This window comes from Dipodomys ordii, unplaced genomic scaffold (genome assembly GCF_000151885.1).
Source record: "Dipodomys ordii isolate 6190 unplaced genomic scaffold, Dord_2.0 Scaffold27, whole genome shotgun sequence".
Taxonomy (NCBI): Eukaryota; Metazoa; Chordata; class Mammalia; order Rodentia; family Heteromyidae; genus Dipodomys; species Dipodomys ordii.
This window is the reverse complement of record NW_012267243.1, coordinates 16,662,591-16,675,742: the sequence shown is the minus strand read 5'-3', so window position 1 is coordinate 16,675,742 and position 13,152 is coordinate 16,662,591. Positions and strand designations below refer to the sequence as shown.

The following is a 13,152-nucleotide window of genomic DNA, read 5'->3' as shown; positions in this document are numbered from 1 at the left end:
CTCCTAACTACAACACAGCCTCTTTTTCTCTAAGAAGTTGGTCTTCCTTTATGTTTTCTGAGACAAGATCTCACTACGTAGCCTAGATTGGCCTTCAACTTGCAATCTTCCTACTTTAGCCTCCCAGGTGCTGGGATTACAGGTGTGTACCACCATGCCTGGCCAAGGACCTGATTCCCTTGAGAAATTATTAATTGTCTGTTTTTTTTTAAGTTCAGAATAGTTTTTCTCTCTTTGAATTTAGGTTATTGGGAGCCCAAATTAGCAAGATTAAACAACGGTGGGTCATATAATGCTTGGAGTATAGAAAAAATTCCAACAGGAATTTCCTCTAAACCTTGGATCCAGGTATGTCTTATTTACTGCTATTATGATAAAAGTGACAGTGATTTAGTAAGGTCTTCTTGTTTTTATAATATTATTATAGGAAATCACAATAGCTAGGTGCTAAGATATTTTCCAAAACAAACCTTTCAGTGTGGCACAAGAAGTACTGCACAGAGGAAAAACTGAGAGATATGAACCAACTTGTCAAAGTTCTATACAACTAGGTAGAGGCTGATCTGGATTTCAAGTCTGGAGACTGTGCTCAAGTATGGGGCACATCTAGCCATCTTATAAGTTCAGGGAGACTTTAGTCATTGCCTTTTTAAAGAAATATGCCCTGAGTTATGGCAGAATGTGACTCACTGAAAAAGATAGTTCTGTTTACTGGTCTTACTCTATTGCAGGTGGATCTGCAGAGGGAAGTTGTAATCACGGGGATACAAACTCAAGGTGCTAAACACTACCTAAAGTCCTGCTATACCACAGAGTTCTCTGTGGCTTACAGCGCTGACCAAACCAACTGGCAGATCTTCAAGGGGAACAGCACGAAGAACGTGATGGTCTGTGTACACATTTCTGTCTGAATCGCAAGGTCACTCCAGGGTCACTGTGACTGTGTCCTTTTAAAAGTATATTTCTGAATGTGAATGTGCATGGCTTTTGAAGGGTCTTATGAGGAAACGTGGCTTGTGTACTATTAAAAAAAAAACAACCTTCAAAAATCCCTCAAACTTGAAAAAAGTCACCTTATCATCAAATCAAGCATCCAGACAAACCAACAACATACGGCCGCATCTTACCCAAAAAGCTCATATTAAAAATTGATTTTACGGGCCTGGAAGGTGGCTCAGTGGTAGAGCGCTTGCCTTGCATGTATGAAGCCCTGGGTTCGATTCCTCAGCACCACATAAGCAAAAAGGAAAAAAGCCGGAAGTGGCACTGTGGCTCAAGTGGTAGAGCGCTAGCCTTGAGCTGAAGAGCTGAGGGACAGCACCCAAGCCCAGAGTTCAGGCCCTACAACTGGACCCCCCCCAAAACAAATTGATTTTATGTCAGTTGCTGGTGGCTCACACCTGTGATCCTAGCAACTCAGGAGGCTGAGGTCTGAGGGTCATGGTTCAAAGCCAGCCCAGGCAAAAAACTCCATGAGACTCTTATCTCCAATAAACTAAAAATAAAAAGTCAGAAGTGGCACTGCGGTTCAAGTGGTAGAGTCCTTGTCTTGAGCGAAAGAAGCTCAGGGACAGCATCCAGGCCCAGAATTCAAGCCCCAGGACCAGAAAAAAAAAGATTTTTACTACATCTTATTTTGTTATTAATTTTGATGTGCTTGAACAAGAGATAACATCAGTGGTGTTCTGATGCTGTGGGCTTCTCAAACTAATTTTGAGGTCACGTTGCAGAATGATAATACCTGCTTAGTGTCTTATAGGCTCAGCCAAGAGCCCTCGCTCTTCTTTTCCCTTCTCCAAGGCAAAATAGAAATCAACGAGTCTGGCTACCAATTTACCATGAATGACTTTGAATTTGTCTCCCTTTACATTTCATATAAATCACTTTCTATTTACTATTTTTCTACATTAGCATTACTATTTGTCTACATTATCATTACCTCTCCTTTATCAGTGTTGGAGATGAATTGTTTTTAGATTATTTTTTAATAATGGCTCACACCTGTAATCCTAGCTACTCAGGAGCCTGAGATCTGAGGATCATGGTTTGAAGCCAGCCCAGGCAGAAAAGTCTGTAAGACTCTTATCTTCAATAAACTATGAAGAAGTAGCACTGTGGCTCAAGTGGTAGAGCACTGGCTTTGAGCAAAAGGAGCTCAGGAACAGCACCCAGGCCCAGAGTTCAAATCCAAGTCTGGCAAAAAAAAAAGTAAAAGAAAAAGATAGCAGGGTTTGATTTAGGGGTTAGCATTTGCTTAGCCACATCTCCAGCCAAAGGATTTTCTAATAATAAATTATTTAAATTTATCTTAAAACCATGAACATCTTAAATTATGGTCCTGAATAATCAGTATTGCAAAAGAAAATACAGACAGCCATAAAATCTATAGCTTGAAGATTTTTACATCTATGTTAGTGAGAGATATCAGTGAATATTTTGAGTACGGCTTGGTACTGTTTTTGATATCACAGTTGTACTAGACTCATAAATTGATAAGCATGCTCTTCTAATCTCTGTTTTGGAAGAGGTTTCTATAGTTAGTGTTCTTTGCCAAAAATCACCAGCAAAACCGTTTGCACCTGGAAATATTTTTAGGGCAAGGGATAGTTTTTAAATTATAAAGTACATTTCATGCTTATAGTGTTACTCAAATTATCTGTTTATATTTGGTGCCTTATGATTTTCTAGCACTCCTGGGGACTGAACAGGACCCTTGGGAACACACTAGGCAAGTGACATATCACAAGGCTAGATCCCCAATCCACTTTAAGTGTCTTCAGTTAATTAACATGTTTCCTTAACTTGTCACATCACCAGTGTGGGCTTTATAGTATCTGTCACCCTTGACTTTCAGAGGTCATCAAGGTTGGTAGTGACACCTCCAACAGTATAATTTTTACCTCCTCATTTTGTGCCACGTTTGCAACAGATTTGTTGATTCATTTTTCTCTTTTCTAAGGATCAACGCTTTCATTGATTTTTCTCTGCTGTTTGTGCTTTCAATCTTACTGATGTTTGCACTTCCTACTTTAGCTGGTGTTTTCTGATACTGCTCTGGCACAGAAAGGGTAGGGGGCACAGCTGGTGATCGCCAGATAGAGTCCAAAGGCCAGGCCCCCCCCACCTTCCGTTGGAAGCTCTCTGTTGCTGGAAACTCCCCAGTGGTGTCCACTGGCACTGCAGGGAGCCTCTCTGGGGGATAGAGGTAGAGAGGCTGAAGCTCTGGCTTCCTATTTTGGTTTTCTCTCACATGACCCCAAGCAGGGTATGAAGGTACCTCCTCAGTCTCAAGAACCTAAAACTCTAGGCTCCTCATTCAGTCTTTACTGCAGTGAGGGAGTCTTTACTTTCTGTAATGTTTGGCTAGTATCGAACATTTATTGTCTAAACTTTTCTGTCTTACAAAGCTGCCTTTCCTTGATTTCTCTAGCTAATGAAAATAGGCTCTCGTTTGGAGCAGTACAAAATGGGTACCATTGGTGGTTTCGGGTTGCTAGTTTCTTCATCTCCAAAATCTGAATACAAATGGCAAAAAGAAAAAAAAACCTAGGGAACTCAAGGCCATGTCATCCCTTGGGTTCTGTGAACCCTAGCAGTCTGCTTACTTGTCTCTACCTTTCAGTCTTCTTGGCTTTTGTTTTGCTTTGCTATGAGCAGCAGGAACAGACTACAGTGAATTTACTTCATCTTCCTGGAAGTAATCTCAAATATATTTTAAGATTAAACTGATTTGATTCAGGCTCCACGAAAACAATATTTGCAATGTTAAATCAGACATAGTCCTAAAATAAAAATCACTTTAAAGAGAATCATAACTTTGCTTTCCTCTTTTCTTCTAGTATTTTGATGGCAATTCAGATGCTTCTACAATAAAAGAGAATCAATTTGACCCACCTATTGTGGCTAGATATATTAGGATCTCTCCAACAAAGTCCTATAACAGACCTACCCTGCGATTGGAGCTGCAAGGCTGTGAGGTTAATGGTAAGGAACAAAGATGCATTATCTTCTCACTAACATTCTGAGACTGAAGGTTTGGAAGGTGTGGGAGAAGAAGTAGAATTCTTAGATCTCTTGTAACTTGGAATGCTCCCCCAAATCCTTGCAAACCCAGACTTCACTCAGGTGAACTCTCAGTGTGATCTAGACTAAGACTGGTTCTACCAACCAGAAAGCGGGCAACATCTCCATAAATGATGCCCACATGGCTTGCCAGGAAGTGCTTTGGTTGCACATTTTCAACAAGAGCTGCCTGAGAGTCAAACAAGGCCTTGATGCCTTAAAAGTCCTCCAGGTTAGCCAGGCTATAACGCAGTGAAACACCTTGAAAGATTTCTGGCATAGCTTTGGTGTTCAGTGAATAATTTGACATTTGAATCTGCTTTCCAACTTCCTGGTACCACGATTGTGCTCTGTATTTTCTTTGTATGCTACATAGCAACTTGTAAGCTGCTGTATTTCATGGAATATAATATGACCTATGATAGACATAAAATCTAGATACTAATAGTCAAAATAAAATTGTACTATATACAGTGAAGCTGTTGAAAAGTCATATCAATTTATTTGCTATAACTCCTTTTTTTTTTTTGAACTCTAGGCCTGGGCACTGTAACTGCACTCTTCAGCTCCAGGCAAAGGCTCTACCCCTTGAGCCACAGGGCCACTTCCAGTTTTCTGGTATTTTATTGGCAATAAGAATCTCACAGACTTTCCTGCCCGGGCTGGCTTTGAACTGTGATCCTCAGATCTCAGCCTCCTGAGTAACTAGGATTACAGGCGTGAGCCACTGCTGCCTGGCTGTTCTCTCTCTCTTTTTTGTTGGTCGTGGGGCTTGAACTCTGGGCCTGGGTGCTGTCCCTGCGCTCTTCAGCTCAAGGCGAACCACAGCACCACTTCCGGTTTTCTAGTGGGTAATTGGAGATAAGAGTCTCAAGGACTTTTCTGCCCAGGCTGGTTTGAACTGCGATCCTCAGATCTCAGCCTCTTGAGTAGCTAGGATTACAGGCGTGAGCCACCGCAGCCGGCTGTTCTAACTCTTAAAGTAATGCTTTTCAGGATTCCTCATGTAAAAGCACACTTATTTTTTTTTAACTGTCTAACATTTTGAGATAAAAGAGCATGAAGAAATGGCCCAAAATTTGGTCCACGCTGCAGCAGGTGCTCAAAGACTGAGGGGGTACAAGGGTCATTATGCAGTGACATGGGAAACTTGCCACACTGTCACCCTATTGAGAAGTTACAATATTTTAATTAAGGGAGAAAGTTACCAACACTTGGAATCAATTTCTTATCAAAACAGATTAAGGTATAATATACCCCTGACATTCATTAGTTATATTGATATAGGCATTTTGCTAATATCTAGATAGTAATTTACATAGTACTTCCTACATAAAATGCAATTCTTTCGCAGGCAGGAGTACCCCTTGAAATAGTTCCGTAAACCACATACTTTTACTTCTATAATATATGTGGTATAAATGATAGCTTTGCTCAATTATAGAGTCAAGCTAATTAAAAATGTGGTGTTCATCTCTGTTTATTTAAAACATCACTTCCTCTATACAAGAAACATTACTTTTTTCACTTTCTTGATACATTAGCAGTATTTCTTTTGAGTGTTTGTTTTCCTATCACAGAAAAAGCAAGGTATCACTTCAAGAAAATTTCTGTGTATTTATTATGAGAAAAAAGGATCACAGAGATGAGCAGCTTGTTGGGCTCACTAGCTATGTTTCTCACACTAATGGGTATTCTTGCTGCTTAAGATATTCAGACTATGCCTTGGCAAAATTCCAAAGCATGCATGAATCAGACATAAGGCATTGACGGGAAAATACTAAATAGTGACTACTAAAAATCAATTGTATCTTTTTGAAGCTTGTATTAGGAGAAGAAAAAGAAAATTTATATATATATCCATACATTCCTTAACAATGGGGATAGGCCATGAGAAAAGTCATTGCGAAGACATCACAGAGCGGTCACATAGACATATGGGCCAGTCATTCCATGTGGTCTCCTGATACAATTGAGAACCACAGTTACTGCCAGTGTATGTGGAGTTACTGCCAGTATAAATTCACATACTCTACTATCGGAAACTTCTTGTAGAAATAGGAGTACCTTCTGACCAGATGATCAAAAGTATAGTAAATACAGTAAACTATAACATTGTGGTTTACCATAAGGGATTGCTTGTTATACATAATTAGGTGCCATATACTTTTACACACCCATCAGTGATGGAGGTTTATTTATACCAGCATCACTACATATGTGAGTTATGGGCTATGCTATAAAATTAAGAAAACTATGACCTCATCAATAGGCAATAGGAATTTGGAGAATCTATTATAATATTCTGGCATCATTGTCACATCGATGGCCTGTCATTATCTGAAATGCCATTTACAGCACATGATCATATATGGATTGTTTAGAGTGCTGTCTACTGGAAGCAAAGACTGACAGGCCCATGACATTCTGGAAAACACAAGTGAGTACACATATTTAGGACGTGGTCTTTGGTATCATAGTAGCTGACTTTAAATTCAATTCCCTGTTCTCCTTGCTTGTGTTAAGGAAGTTATTGCAGGGCAATTTTGTGCTCACAATGGGAAACAGATTATAAAATACATTAAAAATACAGTCAGGCAAGTGTAGTGGTATGGGCCTATAATCTCAGAACTCAAGAGGTGGAGGCACACAGATAGTCAGTTTGAGACCACCCTGGGCTACACAGCAAGACCTTGTTTCAAAACTAACAAAAATTCACAGCCTGATGGCAGATTTGCCCTTGGATTCAACACATGCGTTACTCTTATGTGGTAATAATATTTTTGTCTCCTCTACAAACCCTACAGTGCCATGCAGGGAATATTAATGCTGTGTAATGAATGGTGGCTTTTCTCTTGACAGGATGTTCTACACCACTGGGTATGGAAAGTGGACAAATAGAAAACAAGCAAATTACAGCTTCCTCATTTAAGAAATCTTGGTGGGGAGATTACTGGGAACCGTTTCGTGCTCGTCTTAATGCCCAGGGCCGTGTGAACGCCTGGCAAGCTAAGGTGACATAGACTCTTGAGCCCTTTAGGGGGAAAAAAAGACTACCATCGCAGGGCACACAGAAGATCTTGGAAACAGGAGGGACATCTCCCCTCTCTGCAGATTAAAACGCTAAATCTAAAAATCTAGATGTTTGCTGAATCCACAGCTTTAATTCTAGCTTTGCTTTAGAAAAAAAGTCATTTATCATCTCTGTAATTCTTGGTCTAGACAAAAAGTACAATGTTTGACTGCAAAGAGCTAGCTAGTAAGTATTTTAGGTTTGTCAGGCCAAAGAGCCTTTCATAACTACTCAGTTCTGCCATGGAATCACGAAAGTGTCCCTAAAAAATTGGTAAATGCATGAGCACAGTCTTAGTTTGCCATTTCTTGATTAGGTAACAGTAGTGATAGGCAAATAACTTAGATTCACAACATACCTCACAATTTAGCCAGTATTTTTCATTTTCTTAAGTGTACCATTTAAACTTTTTTACAATTTTTAAAAACACTGTGACAGTTCTGGAGACAATCAGAGGCATGGATTATAGAACCATGATCTAAGTTAAACAGCTCCCCGAGAATTATATTGCTCCTGATAGTAAATCACCCGAGAATTATATTGCTCCTGATAGTAAATCATTGAGCAACTAAGATCATTTAAAGTTATGTAATTTTAGGGTAACAGTTAATAGTTGATTCATCTTTGTTTCATGTTCCAACTGATGTTGGAACCAGAATGTAGTAGGTAACTTCGTGTTTCCTTTAGCTGACTAAATTCCAATTCCCTACTTAATCCTCTTGTCTCTGTCCACTAAGGTAGATAGATGCTCCAATTCCCTGAATTCTCTATATAACTCCAGATCTTGTCTTCAAACTTCAAATAAATATATATACATGTACTCACAAATATGAATGATGTTGAGAAAATTCTAAAAATTCCAAAAGGTGAAGATTGATCTCAGATTACATCAAAATACAATCTGTCATCAACTTTCCTTCTTCAAATATTTATTACAAAATATGATAGGTCTTTGATCATAAATTAATTATACAAAGGAGGTTCATTGTGGCTTTAGAGATAATTACCTTGTCTCCTATCCTTTCCTTTTTGTAGTTTTATTAAGTCTCTCAAGTATTACATTTATATGAAATACTAGAAAATAAGAAATTGTACTCTTTTGTATTTCACATTAAGAGTGGAAAGAAAAGTTGGGCTTTTCTAAAATGCATTAGACAGGGCACTATACATTAGAGATGATACTATCAGATTCCTTTCTGGGTCACCTTGCAGAAATATCATCATAGTACTTTAACAAACTCGCTTGAGAAAATATTTAGATAGAACTGGAAGCATGGCTCAAGTGGTAGAGCACTGGCCATGAGCAAAAAAGTCATGTGAGAGCTCAAACCTCCATAGTGGCAAAAGAAAAGAAAGAAGGAAGGAAGGAAAGAAAGAAGGAAGAAAAGAGGCAGGGAGGGAAGGAAGGAAGGAAAGAAAGAAGGAAGGAAGAAAGATAATTTAGCAATTTTCTCAAGTAAAATTCATTTACTTATTTATTCAACAATTACTTATTGAGCACCAGTTTGTGCCTTTGTTGTGAAGACCAAGAAGCAAGGATGCCAAAAAGTAAACAAATAATTACTGTATAAAGTATGAAATATATCAATAGAAATGTATACACATGTTGTGGCAACAATCAAGAAGAAATAGGGGAGGCATCTATAAGACAAAAAATAAATCCTAAGGGAGGAGGTCAAAAGAAATCCCAAACTCTGTGCACTATACTTAATCTCCCAAAACAGCAACAATACTAACATTTTCCATGTCCATTTGCTTTATATCATTTTGCTAGGCAAACAACAACAAACAATGGTTACAAATTGATCTACAGAAAATCAAGAAGGTAACTGCCATTGTCACACAGGGCTGCAAATCTCTGTCCTCTGAGATGTATGTGAAGAGCTACAGCATCCACTACAGCGACCAGGGTGTAGAATGGAAACCTTACAGGCAGAAATCCTCCATGGTGGACAAGGTACTAGGTGCCCTCTTGGCAAGAGAAAGCAATTTGAATACTACCATGTCAAGACTACTACCACTACTACTACTACTATTACTACTACTACTACTGCTAGTACTACTACCTTTCCTTTGACAACTGCACTGACACATACCACCTCTTCAAGTCTTCTAATCCTGGTTCTACAGGAATTGGCACACATGCACATCACCTCTCCACCTTGATTGAGAAATAGTGAGGACAAAATACCAGAGGATGTTGTGAGGCTTAACCAGCTCTGATTGAGAAAGATGGTGAAGGCATCTAGAAAACCTTCTACTGTGAAATCAGAGCATATTGGCATTGCCTTAGCAATACTTGCTATTCCTGACTGAACAAAGTTTGAATGATATATTGTTATTAAACATCTTTCTCTACATGGTGAATGGCTACCACATTCCCTAGTCCCTCTTAAAAATGCTAGGTGGCTTAAAAATGCTACCATCAGTGAAGCTAAAGAGATGGGCCTTGTATTCCAGATATGGAAATTGAGCTGAAGCAAGCAGAAACATCCAGGAAAAAGGGCTGAGATTTACTGAATTTTCATCAAATGCCCAATACCTAGTTACTGAATTTGTACTCATTTCTCGCTTTTAAAAAAATCCTCTGGTTCTCTGCATGTTCTATTTCTCCATACACCAGCTTGTCTGAAGGGTGTTACTGCTGTAACCCTTCTGCTGTATGTGTGTAAATCTTGACAAACTAGCTAGAGATGAAAAACATGAATTTGCTTAAACCCAACAGGTTAACTGACGATGTAAACCATGTGCCTCAAAAATGAGTGCTAGTTCTACCAGATAATTGCTTAAATTTACTTCACCCCATAGTCCCCATTCACAAGTATGACATTGCTTATCTTTGCATATTTTATGAAATTACAAGTAATCACTATCATGGTGCTACTTAGTTTAACAATCTTGATTTCTCTTGCTTGTGAAGGTTATTCTTTCAGTTATCCAAAAATTTTGTAGTAAATATTGTTACCTATGTTTAAAAAATGTGATGAAAATGAAACATATGATCTCATTTTAAGGTCTTAGGTTATTGTTGTTATTTTAGCAGGTTTAAATATAGTTAATTAAGTATTAACAATTGAACACTATAAAACTGTCTCTATTTTTTTAATGTGCCAAAAGGAAAATGAGAAGACACAGATGGTATATTTTAAGTGTTAGCAACAGCAAATGATTCACTGGTTCCCATTCCATGACACTTACCAGACACTTGTCATTATGTTTAAATACAGCTTTAAATCTTTAGTCCTCTCTCCTGTTTTCACCCTCAATTTGCAACTGAGGAAATGAAGAACCAAGGGTTGTAATTTACATCCTTAAGGCCACAGAGCTAGCTACAAAGGGCCAAGAGCAGAGATGGTCTTGCAACTAGAGCAGATTTGTTTATTCTTCCTTCCCTGGACTTGGATTGCTGGTGAAATGAAAATGCCCTCAGAGGACTTCCAGGATTGGACTTCATAATTAGCTGAAGATGGATCGCTGTGATAGTGGTGTTTGGTGGCCTCCGTTTAAGCTCAAAGGATAAAAATGGCTTCTATATTGCCTGTGCTAACACTGAAGATTTTCTCTTGTTTTCCTTTCAGATTTTCGAAGGAAATAGCAATACCAAGGGACATGTGAAAAACTTTTTCAAGCCACCAATTATCTCCAGGTTTATCCGCATCATTCCTAAAACATGGAATCAAAGTATTGCGCTTCGTGTGGAACTCTTTGGCTGTGATGTCTACTAGAACTGAGGGTTCAAAAAACATAGGAGAGACTCTTTAAGACCTCAATTTAGAGTAGGCAATGTATTCTGCAGCTATTTTAAATAATAACAAATTCCCACTGTTCCTCTTTTTTTCTATTAGAAAATACAATTTTACCTAAGAAACTTTTCTTTTCTTTTTTTTTGGGGGGGGGGTCCAGTCGTGGGGCCTGAACTCTGGGCATGGGCGCTGTTCCTCAGCTCTTCAGCTCAAGGTTAGCGCTCTACCACTTGAGCCACAGCACCATTTCCGGCTTTTTTCTTTTTGCTTATGCGGTGCTGAGGAATCGAACCCAGAGCCTCAGGCATGCAAGGCAAGTGCTCTACCACTGAGCCATCTTCCCAGCCCCCTAAGAAACTTTTCTAATGGAACTCCTGGCTGCCATTAAGTGGGATGGGAACTATTACTGCTGCATATAGATGGCAAAATATTAGGTCCCAAAAAGAGGAGGGTTTATCTTTCACAATAATGAAAAATGCTACATAAAGTAATTTTCATATATTTAATATGCTTTATTATAGCTCTTTATATTATGTACATATTAAAAGATATGCTACTTGTAAAACACTTATAGGCCTATGTTTTTTTAAAAAAAGAAATCTGGTTTAAAATAAAGAATATACACATTAATAAAAGATATACTACTTTAAAACACTTATAGCCCTATATTTAAAAAAGAACTCTGCTTTAAAAACATAGGAAACAATAAAATTTTTAAATGGTTTGCTTTACTTGATAATAGAGAAAACAGCAGTCTTGCAATCCAAACTGATACAAAAAAAGCCCTCTTTTCCTCTTTGATTTTCTGACTCCTCATGAGTAAAGAAGCAAGTGAGCATGATTTCAATACACTGGACTTGTGAATTTTTCCTGGTTTGGGACCAGTTGCACATGCTGTTGTTCAAGTGTGCAGTCACTGGGTGTCAAAGCCAATAACTATGGGAGCACGGAGGATACAGCCTTAGCTTCATGGTACTCCATGGCATATTTTCTCACCTTAGGTTCACCTAAGGGAAGGCTCGGACCTGTAAAACAGAACATCTGAACTGTTGGCCCAAATATAGTTGTTCCTGTTGGGCCAAACTGGCAAGAAGTTTAAGTTTTCTTTCAGTACCTGCCTCTGTGGCTTTAGACAACTTTTCTCCTTTTCTCTAGAACCTTCTACCCTTACCGTTCCCTTCTCTGGGAAATTAATATTCAATAATACTGAAGATATTGTAGGACTGGAAGGTTGGGGCATTTATGAAGTCATGGAAGGTAGAAATCATTGTTGAAGCTGTCTATTTTTGTAAAATAAACTACTCCAAAAATTAGTGCTCAAACCAACAATCACAGAAAAGGATATATGATGTGATAGCGTGATTTAGTTTGCAATGCGTATAAATATAAAAACTTTACATTGTACATATGTATTTATATGCCAATGTACACTATAATTTTTGTAAACTAAAAAAATGTTAAGCCTGGTATGGTAGCACACATCTGTAATTTTGGTATTCAGGAGGCAGACACCGAAAGATGGAGAGCTGGACAATAGCCTAGGCTGCAGAGTGAGACTCTGTCTCAAAAAACAAACAACAAATATCATCAGCTTTATCTCTTTCATGACTCTGTAGACTGAAGTTGGGCTTATTGCTGACTTCATTTAGGGTAACTTCTGGCTAGACTACGATGATGGCCACAGGTGGATTCCTTGGGAAACTCAGTTGAATACAGGTATATTTGAACCTCCCTCTTTGTGTTTTCCGACTCCCTCCTAGCTTTTCTGTCGGGTTTCTCTTCCATCAAGTGGAAATTATGATGTTTATGATTCATTCCCCAGACAGGTAGACATTAATATTTATTAATTACTCCTAACTGATCTAGAATACTGCTTGGGGATCAATAAAATATTTGTCCTACATCTGATTTTGATGTAGAAGACATTTCCATTTTTTAACTCCTGAAATCATTTATATGAAATTATAACTTTGTCTGCATAATATATCCTCCACTGACATAACACAGTGTATTGTTATGTCATAACTTGTTACCATGGACATTTAAATGACTCACAGAGGAAATATGAATTGAAAGGAAGATCTAATTGATAAAATACAAAACATTATTAGTCATTCTAATTGAAAGTTGGAAAAGAATAGCTGCTTGTGTATGAAAAACCACAAAGGGCTTGAAGAAACAGAATTACTTCTCCAGGAAAATTTCATGTTGTTACAATAAATGACAAGTGTCATTTACAATAACTTTGAATAAGCACCAATTTTGAATGCCAGA

General features: G+C 38.3%; 1 protein-coding gene across 2 annotated transcripts in view; it reads left to right on the top strand.

Annotated features, from left to right (window-relative positions):
• F5 (coagulation factor V (proaccelerin, labile factor)) overlaps nt 1–11,009 on the top strand; it is a 64,350-nt gene extending 53,341 nt beyond the window's left edge. For both annotated transcript variants that reach the window (XM_013015738.1, XM_013015739.1), the window contains 6 exons: nt 245–348; nt 732–887; nt 3,840–3,984; nt 6,925–7,076; nt 8,910–9,092; nt 10,714–11,009. In XM_013015738.1, the coding sequence (XP_012871192.1) occupies nt 245–348; nt 732–887; nt 3,840–3,984; nt 6,925–7,076; nt 8,910–9,092; nt 10,714–10,860 (887 nt within the window). In that variant the 3' untranslated portion in view covers nt 10,861–11,009. The remainder of the gene's footprint in view (nt 1–244; nt 349–731; nt 888–3,839; nt 3,985–6,924; nt 7,077–8,909; nt 9,093–10,713) is intronic.
• Nucleotides 11,010–13,152: the final 2,143 nt, after the last annotated feature.